Here is a 12794-nt window from a genome sequence, read left to right on the forward strand (position 1 = left end):
ATGTCGCTACAAAGTTTTTCGTAGCCCTTTATTTGCCTTCATTAAGAATTTGAACTTTTTTGGTATGAGAGACCTCTGTTTATGGTAACTCTAACTGATTCTGGGTGTGTTTGAGGGATGCAGTGAGCAGGGGTGGGCTGAGTGGGACAAACCTACCAGAGCCTGCTGCCTTCTGTGTGTGTGTGTGTGTGTGTGTGTGTTTGTTTAATTTGAATGAACAAAAAGTCTCCAGGAGATTCTGATTTTATAATTGGGTTAGAAAAATATGACATAAAGAAGACTTTAATTTTTAAATTTCATAATCATTTTACTTGTACGTTGGGAAGGACTAAGTTCACATTTTCTTAAGAATCCTAATGCCACTCTTGCCTACTTCCTTTGTGTGTCAAGCCAATGAGCTGTTATTTGTAGGACTGTGGTCAAACTTTTTAGGAAATTACATGGTTTTAGGATAGTTTCAATAGACACTTTTTAACCCTTGACTAGAACAGGTTGAACCTTCAGTTAATATATATTTGCAGTACTGTAGTAATTTGACTTTGGTTTATTTTTCAGAATTTTTGCGTGAAGGGACTTGAACTCTTTTCATTATTCCTATTCAGAGATATTTTGGAATTGTACGACTGGAATCTTAAAGGTCAGTAATAGGATTGAAAGAAAAGTGTAATGCTTATAGAACGTTGTGGTACATGGGGCGGGTGGGGAACATAGTTGAAGTTTCTCTTATTTTTTGAAATACCCAGGAAAAGTGTGAATCATGGGAACACTTGCTATCATCTGACAGGAATAAGTTCTGTGGGTCTTATTTTAATACAATTTGACAGTGTCTATGGCCGAAGATTACCATTATCCATTACCTAACTGATATAAGAAGATGGTATCAGTTATTCTGAGTCATTACCTTGATTTATGTGCATTGGGGGAAACCTCATTCATTAATATTTTAAAGCTGTTGAACTTTATTGTAATCAACTTCCAAGGTAACAGTTTATTAAAACAGAACTTTGCTTTATCCTCAAAACACAATTCATACACTATGTGCTACATCGATTTGACATGGTACTTGGACCTTGGATAATGGTTTACTCTTTTGGAGGTGTCTGTATTCCAGTGAACAGTTATTTATTTTCTAAACAGTCAATTGATGAATGGCTTTTCAAACCAAGTTTTTAGTAGTATTTAGTCTCTTTTTTTCCCAGTTGTATTGATTAAAAGGTAAAAGAATTAAAGCACAAGCATATTATATCATACAGTAGTTCAGTTATAACAAAAATCTTTTTATTTTTTGAATTTGTACAAGTAGTTTTGCCTTGTATACCGTGAAGCACATATTTTTGGGCTTTTGTTGCCTTCTGACAGTGGGTGGTCTCTTCACTTCAGTCTTCATGGGACATTTGTGGCAGTTACCACAGGGCTGATGTACCTGTTGAGAAGAGGAGTGGTGTGTGTGTTTTTTATATCCCTACTTCTGGTGGTGTTTGTCATTATACTGAATCTTAGGAATTAGTTTGCAGCGTTTGTTTTCTAAGGCTGTTTTATTTATTTTCTTTCCTTTTCACTTGTTTGCTTTAGGTCCTTTGTTTGAAGACAGTCCTCCCTGCTGCCCAAGATTTCATTTCATGCCACGCTTTGTAAGATTTCTTCCAGGTAAATCTTTTGGCTTGTCTGTGACCTGTTGAGATAGTGCATCTGAAAATACACCTGCCATTCTCCTTTCAATCTTTAGGGACAGCTTTCCCACCGCAGACACTGGTAATTGTCTCCTTCTCAGGTCAGGCATAAAAATGTGAAATTGTACACGCTGATGTATACCCCTGCATACTTCATGGTTGCCCCAGATTAGATGAGCAGTGGGAGAATTGCTTGAAAAATTTTGAAATTTCACTTGATAAAATATCATGTGTTAAGATTAATATGGAGCCCAGCTGGGTGTGGCTCAGCGGTTGAGCATGACCTAGGATCCAGGCGATCGGGGTTCAATTCCCGGTCGGGGCACATGCCCAGGTTGCCGGCTCAAACCCCAGTCGGGGGTGTGCAGGAGGCAGCTGATCAATGACTCTCTCATTGTTGATGTTTCTCTCTCTCTCTCTCTCTCCTTTTCTCTCTCTGAAATCAATAAAGATATATTAAAAAAAAAAAAGATTAATATGGAAAAATGCATGTGGCTTAAAAATGCATAGAGTTAATTGGAAAATAATGATTCCAAAATTTCATATATGATATGATTATAACCATGCTAAAAATTACTGCAATAATAGTTATATTAAGGTAGTGGTATTAGAGTTGTTTTTTTCTATTTTTTGGCATATGCTTTTATTTATTTTATAGTGAAAAAAAAATGACTTATTTTCTCACTAAATTAAAAAACGTAAGTAACTATATGACATTTAAAAAAAAATTTATCTTTATTGTTGAGAGTATTACAGGTGTCCCATTTTTCCACCCCAATTTATCCCCTCCACCTCACTCCCACCCCCTCCCCAGGCCTTCACCTCATTATTGTCTGTGTCCATGGGTTATGCATATATGCATATAACTTCTTTGCTTAATCTCTTTTCACTCTCCAACCCCTTTCTCTCTGAAATATGGTCGTCTCTTACTTGCATCAATGTCTCTGGATCTATTTATCTCGTCAGATTCTTTTGTTCTTTAGCTTCTTCTTAAAGAAGACCCTTCAACTTTTCCTGTAGTGCTGGTCTGGTGGTGATGAACTCCTTTAGCTTTTTCTTATCTGTGAAGCTCTTTATCTGACCTTCAGTTCTAAATGATAGCTTTGCTGGGTAGAGCAATCTTGGTTGTAGATTCACTTTGAATATTTCTTGCCACTCCCTTCTGGCCTGCAAAGTTTCTGTTGAGAAATCAGCTGACAGTCGTATGGGGCCTCCCTTGTAGGTAACTAACTGCTTTTCTCTTGCTGCTTTTAAGATTCTCTGTTTGTCTTTAACCTTTGGCATTTTAATTATGATGTGTCTTGCTGTGGGCCTCTTTGGGTTCCTCCTGTTTGGGACCCTCTGTGCTTCCTGGACTTGTAAGTCTATTTCTTTCCCCAGGTAGGGGAAGTTTTCTGTAATTATTTTTTCAAATAGATTTTCAATTTCTTGCTCTCTTTTCTTCTCCTTCTGGCACCCCAATAATATGAATGTTGGGCCTCTTGAAATTGTCCCAGAGGCTCCTTATCCTATCTTCATATTTCTGGATTCTTTTTTGTTTTTGCTCTTCTGGTTGGGTGTTTTTTGTTTCCTCATGTTCCAAATTGCTGATTTGATTCTCAGCGTCCTCTACTCTACTGTTGATTCCCTGTAATTTATTCTTCATTTCAGTTCGTGTAGCCTTCATTTCAAATTGGTCCTTTATTGTGTCATCGATGGTCTCAGTTGTTTTCATAATACTCTTACTAATATGCCTGAGCATCCTTATAACCAAAATTCTGAACTCTGTGTCTGTTAGTTTGCTTGGATCTATTTCATTTAGTTCCTCTTCTAGAGATTTCTTCTGTTCTTTCTTTTGTGACATGTTTCTTTGCCTCCGCATTTTGGCTGCTTCCAGGTGTTTGTTTCTATGTATTAGGTGGAGCTGCTGTGTCTCCTGGAATTTGTAGAGTGGCTTTGTGTAGTAGGGTCCTGTAGGGTCCAGTGGCTCAGCCTCCCCAGTCACCTGATCTGGGCCTTCCAGGTGCTCCCCTGTGTGGGCTATGTGCACTGTCCTGTTGTAGTTGAGCCTTGGTTGCTGTTGGCGTCACTGGGAGGAATTGACCCCCAGGCCAATGAGCTGTGAGGACCAGCTGCAACTACAGCCAAAGAGCTGCTGTGCTGGAGACACCCCTATGGAGCAGGATTTACTTCAGTGGAGCTTTGGGTTCACCAAGTGCGCCCCTTGAGTATGTCACTCGTGGATGTGGTAGGGTTGTAATCCAGCGTGGTCAAGGCTGACCACCAGATGCTCTCTCTCTGAGGCCTCCTGGAAGGTGCAAAGTCAGCTTCTTCCAGGGCCTTGCCCAGGGCCACCCAGCATGAGCTACACAGCAAACCATAGTTGGCTGCTACTTGTGCTGGGCTTGGCGGTGTCCAGGACAGGCCAAGCTATGAGCCAATGCAGCTGCCGCTAGTGCCAGGCCTGGGGCTGTATATCAAGCCGTATGGGGCCCGCTGCTGCTTGTTTGAGAGATTTTAGGAAAGTCCTAAGCATGAGGCTCGAGAGGCCACTTGCACAGAAAAGCCCCTGGAAATGGCCTGGATGAGCTGCAGGTGGGGGGGGCGGGGCCTCTGGGAGTCACGGGGCGGGGCCAAAGGTGTGGGTCAGGTGCTGGCGACTCAAACATGGCGCCTGCCTGCCGGCTGTGTGCGGGGAGGACTCGCCACAGGAGCCATGGCCTCCGCCAGCCCTTCTGCCTGGGAGGAAGCCGCCCTCCAGCTCTCGCCCGGATCTCAGGCAGGTTAGTTCCTCCCCGAGTGTCCCGGGTCCTTTCAGGCTGCTCCCGGCGCTGGGCTCAGAGGGAGCGTCCGAGTGAGTCCGTGCCGGGCCCTTTAGAGGAGCTGCTGGGCTCCCGCAGCCTCCGCGACCCTCAGGGACAGTCCCCGCTGGTTTCACAGCCCGAAGCTGTGGGGACATCTCTTCCTGGCCCTGGAGCCCTGGGCTGGGGGCCTGCTGTGGGGCTGAGACCTCTGACTCCTCCAGGACACCCCCACCGCCGAGATGTCCTTCCAGGTTGAAACCGCGGTACCAGGTGTGGGCCCGTGGCTGCGTCTCCTGGATTCAGCCCCGATCCGCCCGCGTCTCCACCCCTTCTACGGGTCTCGGTGCTGCTTCAGGTCCCTGGTTGTGGGGCTTCTGTTCAGCTGGATCTCAGGAGGCTCTGAGTGACGGTGGTTCTATATTTTAGTTGTGATTTTTATGTGGTTGCGGGAGGTGGCGGGGACAGCGGTTACCTACGCGCCATCTTGTTTTCTTTCCTATGACGGTTTTTAAGCAGTATTTTAACTGCGTTTTAACTTTTTTTCAAGAGTCTAGCTGTGAGTTATGACATTATATTTAGTGTTTTTAAAAACGGTTGGGTTTGTAATGCAACCTTTGGGTATCTTTTTGTGTCCAAAGTCTTCACCGCCCTGAATGAATTCATCCCCAGGGTGTCATTTCGGTTTCTCATTCACCAGTATTTCCAGTGATATCCTGTGCTTCCAGCCTTTCATGTCCTTATTTTCTCTGCTTCTGCTTGAACCTTCCCTTGTCTCCCGGCACAGTCACCTTTCTTTGCTTTCTTGATTAAGTTCTGTGCTCTGACTTGTGTCTCTCAGCTGTAGTGGCCTCGGCACCTTATGCTGACCACCATCTTCCGTGGAATTGTCAGTTCAACCGTTTGCCTTTTTCTCCTGTATGTGGGCCACTCAGACACGGAGAAGAAAATTGGGCTGCTGCGGTAAATCTGTGGTCTACAGTTTCAGCTGTGGTGCTTTCCAGCATGTCAGCCCCTTCCCGGGCCTGCACGTGGGCAGTTTCAGGAGTTTACCCTGTGCTCCTGCTCACGCCCCCTGTCCCCCAGGCCTCAGAAGTTACCCAGAGTCTCTCAGACCCTGGTCCTTTCACAGCTGGCTTTGCTTTGGCACCCCACCCCCTCTAACCCTGTCCCCACCCTGCTGCTGCTGCCGTCAGAGCCAGCCTCCCAAAGACCAAATCCAGGGGCCGTGCTTCATGTTAGTCTCCCCCGGACGTGGTGCCTGGGCCTGGACCTTGTCTGTCTGCTGAGCTGCCCTCCCTTTCCTCCGAGCTCTGATGCATCCCTCGGTGGCTTTTGTTTCTTGTCTTCATTCTAGCTGGATTTTCCTCAGGATTCTGTCTTTTCCTCAGTCCAGACGCTCAGTTACGATGACTTGTTTTTATTTTAGGATAGTGTTACTCATGTTTTCAGTATTATGGTTAATGTTTATTTTGTTTGGAAATGTATTCAAAAGCTTTTCCCCTTTGTACATCTGGTTTTATTTTATTGAGAAGTCCTTTTTTCTTTTCAGGTGAATGCCTCTTTGATTTTATAGTGGAGTGTTAGCAGTGAACTTATTAGAAAAGGGTGTTCGAGGGAGTATGTTGAAAAGGCTTTTCTTTTGGTATCTATCTGCCTCTAGGCATTTTATGACCAAGCAAATCTCTAAGAGAAAGTGGACAGTTTTAAAATCATCTTAAAGAAAAATCTTATGTCAGGTATTTACTTTGTGGGACTTTTACTCTCATAAAATGTTTTTCATAACTATTTAGGGATAACATTTATGTTGTCATTAAAAAATAAAGCCTATTGATTTAATTTTCCAACACAGTGTACTTTACTTTTTCATTAGACTTCCCTTTGAAAATATATATACTAAAGAAACTTGCAGGTTTGAGCATGGAAATCCTATGGACCCAGCACCATTTATTGAAAAGACCGTATTTTTCTTTATAGAATTGAAGTGTTATCTCTGCCCTTAATTGGATTGACTTGGGGTGTGTGGGGGTGTGTGAGAGGACAAACAATGGAAAGGTGTATGGGTAAGAAATGAACACCCCTTTCTAGACGTGTGAAAATGAGTAGGCGCTCTAAGGGGTTTGATTTGTATTTGTTTCCACCTGTATAGGGAGAATACTGCTTTTCTTTTTCAGTGAGCTAACATACAAGATGTTACACAGCGTGCCTTTTACTCAGCTCTATTGCCTCATTCTTTGAAACCTACATAGTATTCCATAGTGTGAATGGACATTATTTTTTTGACAGTTCCTCTGAAGAATATTTTGGAGATCTCTGTTTTCCCTATTGCATAAATACTTCAAGAGTAGTCCTGTGCATCTGTCCTTTTGCATTTATGTCAATGTTTCTATAAAGTAGAGTCCTAGAAGTGAAATGATTTGTTACGACAGAATGCACATTTATATTTGGGAAGATATTGGCCAAGTTCTCTCTAAAAAGGACATAATTTGTAGCTGTAGCCAACATTTTTAACAGCACCCATTTTCTGTACATCTGCCAACACTGAATAGTACTTGTCTTCTGTAGTTTTGTCTAATAGGCAGAAAGTAATCTCATCGTTACTGTTTGCATCTTACTGGCACTCCTGTGAGAACGTGCAGCTTTCGTATGTCAGGCTTGTCACGGTCCTCTCACTCTCTTTGCTTTTCACTTATATCAGCTTATTATCTCTAATTGAAAGTTTATCAGGCATCATGCTTTTTCTTCAGTTCTCCAGTTTACTTGTTTTGAAGACAGCTGTCTTAGTTGCTTTATACAGATTTGTCCAAAATTAAGCTTATAGTTTAAACCAAGGCTTATTCAGTGGAGGTCAGTTTACCAGAAGGCAAACCATAGACCAAAGAGTTTATTGAGATTTTAAGAATTTTTTTCAAATTTTTGTTTTTCTTTCTGTCCCTGTCCCTACCTTTAGTTAGTCAAACAGTTGAAATGAACTCTCCTAGAGGCAGTTTAAGGTTTTATTTCCACTGCAGCTGGGGCGGGGCTCGGTGTAATGGAAGACAGGAAGGCCGATTTCAGTGCAGCCTATTCATTGCTTATATCATTGCTCTGGTGAAGCTTTGGAAATCCTGAATCAAGTTTGCAAATCGATTATATAGCAGATCGGTTGTTGGAAATTGCCCCGTTCGGGAGAAGTAGTTCTCAAGTGTGGCTGCTAGAGGGCCAGCGGGCGGGAGAGGATCTCAGAATCCCCAGGGAGGCAAGTGTGGCTTGAAAAAACACTGAAATAGCATCGTAATAGAACTTTATATTTGAAAAGTTTAGAAAATACCCGTTGTTAGTACAGATTTTCGACGATGAAGATTGTTTAAAGGCGTCTCAGCAGAAACACACAGGAGACACAGTAATGTAGTCGTATAGCCCTTCTCAGTGTGGGGAAGGAGGAAGGCATGTTTGTGTTTCTGAAAATTGAGTGTTAGGCTGTTGAGAAACACTTGTGTAACCAGCCATATTCTTAACACAAATTCCCTAACAAATTGCCCTCCCCTGCAGATATCCGTATAAATAATCAAGCAATATAAGTGGAGAGGCTTGGGTCTCGAAGAAACAGCTTATAAAGTCTGTCAGTTCATTAATGACTGTCCAGATTCATTCCCTGAAACACAAACTCCGGTTCTTCCCGTTGTCGCGGCTCCAGCCCCAGTGCTGGCACAGTTCCCGCTAACCTTCACCTACCCGCTCTAACTTCTCATTTATATCAGGTCCCATTCATCTCCGCCAACGAGATAAAAATGACTTCTTAGCCCTCGGTGACACAGTCCCATAAATCCCTGACATAAACATGTAGCAAAGCAGACGAACCAAAAGAGCCAATTCATTAACATTAGTAAACTCATGGCGGTCTGTGAGCAAGTGGCCATGTTATTTATCTGCTCCAGAAAGTCATTCCACAAATATTTATGACTGTCTTTTTTGCTGGGCTGGGTATGAGGCTATAGCCCTTGCATGGGCTCTGGTAGGATTCTCTTGTCTTGTCTCCCTTTTCTTATGTTTCCATAGGATTGCACCCCGTTATTGGCCCTGGAGCAGTGCCTCAGCCCCCCTCCTTAGGTTATCTGTCCTGGGTTTCTGCTTTTCCAGAGTGGTCAATATCTCTCTTTTTAGGTTTTAGGTGCTATTTTAAATATGTAGCAGATTTCAACATGGATTTACCCTTCCTCTTTCAGCATTACCAACTTTGCACCTGGTGTGTCTATTTTTTTAAGAAAAGTATTTCTAGTTTCTATGCTGCTGTGAAAGTCTCCTTCCTCGCTGGCAGCGTTGCACCTCGACTACGTAGAAGCATTCTTGTTAGTGTGGGCTGGCCTTCTTTCTTTATCTTGCGAGTATTTTCCTACATTGGGCAGTACCCTTGGTTTGTAGGCTTAAGTATTTTCCTCTCCTTGTCACTCTTTCAGTTTTTTTGCTTTAAATTCAGTGCTCCTGCCCTGTTTCACTTTTATTGGGAGTGCCATGAACTCGGCCATCTGTAACTGCTTGTGGTAAGATTCTAGTGCTATTTCGTATACTTGGAGCTGTCTCTACTTGCTCCATCCACCATGTGCCAAACTCTTCAAATAAAATCTTAATCTTTTTTTTTTTTTTTAAATATATCTTTATTGATTTCAGAGAGAGGAAAGGAGAGGGAGAGAGAGAGAGAAAAAAATCAATGATGACTCATTGATCGGCTACAGCCCGCAACCTGGGCATGTGCCCTGACTGGGAATCGAACCCCGATCGCCTGGATCCTAGGTCTACGCTCAACCGCTGAGCCACGCCCGGCCGGGCAAAATCTTAATCTTTTTTTCTGATCTTTATAGCAAAACAACCCTCTGCTACTTCTGATGGTATCCTAGACTCCTGATGCATCCTCATAGGCCCACAGTACTCTTCAGTAATCTTACCAAATGCAAGATTATGAGCCAAATACTATGTTACTCTTTCCTTGGTTCCTAGTGAGTCCATTCAGTGTGGCTGTTCTTCTCAAGGCTCTCCAGGTTTCCATTATCCCTGCTGTTCTGGATGGGTATACATGCAGTGTAAGTCAGCATATTCCAGCCCTGGAGTTCTCTTGTCCACCTGCTCACCTCAGGGCTCCTAGAAGCAGAGATTACAGTGGGCTCAGACTGATAGTAGACATGACAAATAGGCATTATGGGTTTGCTGGGCTCCTTTGCAGAAAGGGGAACCTTTTATTGAGGAAGATACCACATGCAGGCAGATCGAAATGTCTTTTGAGACAAACTCTGGGAAATAGGTCTATAACAATGCAAGTTTGTTAATCAAAGGTGATTCCTGGGTCTACGGCAGATGTTTTATAATGAGGCATAAAAAATTTCACTGCTGTGAACAGTAATCTGAATCAGTAGTAGAACACATCCTCATGTGGGTTGATTGTATTTTGCATTTTAGTCACTTCGACAATTTTTTTAGAGCAGCTCAGTGTCTTTGGTTAAGAGAACCCTGTTTTCAGAATTTTATTTACAAAGTTGCCTCTAGGAACTGTGATGAGTCACTGTTAGCCCATGTACTTTATGAGGGCCTAGACCTTATGGTTTAATTTGTATTTTCCCCCCCATGACTAATATGGGCCCAGTCATAGGGCACATAATGGTGAAAAACATGCTTCTGTCTGAGAATAAAATCTTGAATTCTTCCTGTGCTCTGTAAGGCTCGGACTTTCCTGCCGCCTCACTCTCTCCTCACTCCATCCACACTGGCCTCTTTGCAGTTCCTGGAACATGTCCGTCTCACTGCACCTGTGGACTTGTGCAGTTTCGTCTGACCGGGACTGTTTCCCCCAGGTTGCTGCATGATGGGCTCCTCTGCTTTCAAATCTCGGCTCACATGGTGCCGCTTCACATGCACCTTTCGTGACCACCCGTTTCAGCATAGCTGCAATCCCTTGCCCAGTCGTTTCTTTATAGCAGTCATTTCCACCTGATCTGTTATGTAGTTGCTGTTGATTGTCCCTTTTTCTCCACTGGAACATAAGGGGCTTTGACAGTTTAGATCGCCACTGTGTTTCCAGCATCTGGAAGATGTAGTGCCTGTTTCATAGTAGGTACTCAGTAACTCTTTGTTGAATTAATGAACAAATATTTATAGTAACGAATGAATGCATGCCTACATATAGTAGCTCTAGCAGCAATGCCATCTAGTTTCAGAGTAGCATCTGAGATGAGAGAGAGAGAGAGAGAGAGAGAGAGAAACAAAGGAAAGGAAGGAAAGGAAGGAAGGAAGGAAGAAACCTTGATATTTGCTCTCCTTTCGCACATGTGTGGGCTTGTCCAGGTTCTTAGCCACAGCAACTTGTGTTAAAGCCTTTTACCTTTTCCATTTTCTGGGACCCCAAATTCCTTGGGTGGCATTAACTGCTCCAGCACAAATAGGACACTCGTGTTTGTGCCCACCTGTCCCCACCACCTTGGTTCCCTCATTTCTCCATGAAGTGTTTGATCCTGTCCTGCTGCTTCTAGCACATCTCGTGACCTGGGAGGGTAGCCGTTGTCCCCTGAACCCTCCGGGCTCTTGCTCTTCCTTTGGGCGGGCCTGAGCAAAGGAAGGGTATAAGGTGGTTGCACATCTTGGTCAAGAAGCTAAGTCTGAAGAGAAGGCAGAAGCCTGTGCACCTGAAAGTAATGCCCACATTAAATGAGTCTTTGGTTCATCAAGTACCAGATTAATTGGCCTTTTCCAAGGTGCTTTAATTATGTCCTTTGTTGTCTTTATCTTCAGTATTTGGTAATATGTGCTCTGTAAGCCTCAGTATACTTGGTATTTTTCCGTGTGCTGAATCCATAATGAGCTACATGATATTAGTACAGCCTCCTCAGTTCTGTTCATCACGGCAGGTGCAGCACATTAGCACCAAAAAATTAGACCATCACAAGACAATAGCTATTGAAAACACTGTGAACATCTCACAAGCTTGGAATTTCCTTAAGACAATAGCATCGCCGCTACAGGGCTTTCATCTGTGACCCTAGGAGGAATGAGAAAATATTTAAGTTCTGTATATTAAAACTGTGGTTCTTCATGCTAGATGGTTTTAAATTTATTTAGGTGGACACTTTTTTATATTCACATCTTACAAATGGAGCTTTTTATCATTTATAATGTTGCTCTTACTGTTTTAGTAAATGAGATGGTTTATGAGCACTGTTCCTCAGTGAAACAGACGGCTTTCGGATTAGTTGGCACCTGGTTAAACAATGTAAATTCTAAATTACCTTTTTACGAACGCTCCTTCGTCTCTGTTGTCTTGTGTTTCCTCACTTGGCTGATTGGCTGGTCGTTGAGTAGCCTTATATTCCCCTTTTCTCCCCACTCCCGCCCAAGATGGAGGGAAGGAAGTGCTGTCCATGCACCAGATCCTGCTTTACTTGTTGCGCTGCAGCAAAGCCCTGGTGCCCGAGGAGGAGATCGCCAACATGCTGCAGTGGGAGGAGCTCGAGTGGCAGAAATACGCGGAAGAGTGCAAAGGCATGATTGTCACCAACCCCGGCACGGTAGGTCCTGGTGCTCACGCGGTCAGAGACCAGCCGCCTTCTTTCCAGGTGAACGTTGCAGGAAGACGTGACAACGCTTCCAAAGCTTTGTGTGCTCACTGCTTCTTACCCTTGAGCGATTTAAAACTGCTTAGTCAATATGAAAACTTACAATGTGGGCATGTTTGGTAGTGAGTTCATCTTACTGGTAAATTTATTCTACGCCTTATGGAGGATTTTGAAGTTTTTAGGTATGTTCAGTTCTAGTTTTTTTCTAGGTATAAAAGTAATATGTCTTCACTATAGAAAATTTGGAAAATACAGAAGCAGCCCAAAGAAGGCAATAAAAATCATCCAAAATTCCATTCTGCACAGATGATACTATTCAGTTCTTTAGGATAGGTATATTTCATATTGTTTTGGAAAAAAATTGTCATCCTACTATTAAGTATTATTTTATTAATTGTTAAATATTCACGCCTTTTCCTTCTCATGCTCCTCCAGAAACAACCACGAAATATCATTTTTCCATAGTCTTAAATATCTTTAGGAGGGTAAAAAAAAAGGGCCCCTGTGTTATAAAATTACCTCGTCATTGTTGGGTAGCTAGGTTGCTGCCAGACTTTCACTGGAACAAACAACGCTGTATTGAATTTGTCTGTGTGGGTATATATGTGTACGTATGTATCTCCAAGTATTTGTCCATTTAATTCCTTGGGAAGATGTTCTGTCAGCGAAATCAGTCGTCTGAATATATGCGCATTTTAAGGCTTTTGATGCACAGGGCAGAGACCTTCCAGAAGGGTTGTACAATTAGCACTCTGACGATGAGAGTA

The 12794-nt window shown here is 42.9% G+C and overlaps 1 protein-coding gene across 6 annotated transcripts in view; it reads left to right on the plus strand.

The window, feature by feature from the left end:
* The window catches only part of DROSHA (drosha ribonuclease III), a 102703-nt gene that overhangs the window by 34089 nt on the left and 55820 nt on the right, over nucleotides 1–12794 (plus strand). For all 6 annotated transcript variants that reach the window (XM_087815326.1, XM_087815325.1, XM_087815328.1 and 3 more), the window contains 3 exons: nucleotides 556–637; nucleotides 1573–1647; nucleotides 11810–11979. In XM_087815326.1, coding sequence (XP_087671452.1) covers nucleotides 556–637; nucleotides 1573–1647; nucleotides 11810–11979 — 327 coding nt within the window. The remainder of the gene's footprint in view (nucleotides 1–555; nucleotides 638–1572; nucleotides 1648–11809; nucleotides 11980–12794) is intronic.

Source organism: Miniopterus natalensis, chromosome 3 (assembly GCF_054644295.1).
Source record: "Miniopterus natalensis isolate mMinNat1 chromosome 3, mMinNat1.hap1, whole genome shotgun sequence".
NCBI lineage: Eukaryota > Metazoa > Chordata > Mammalia > Chiroptera > Miniopteridae > Miniopterus > Miniopterus natalensis.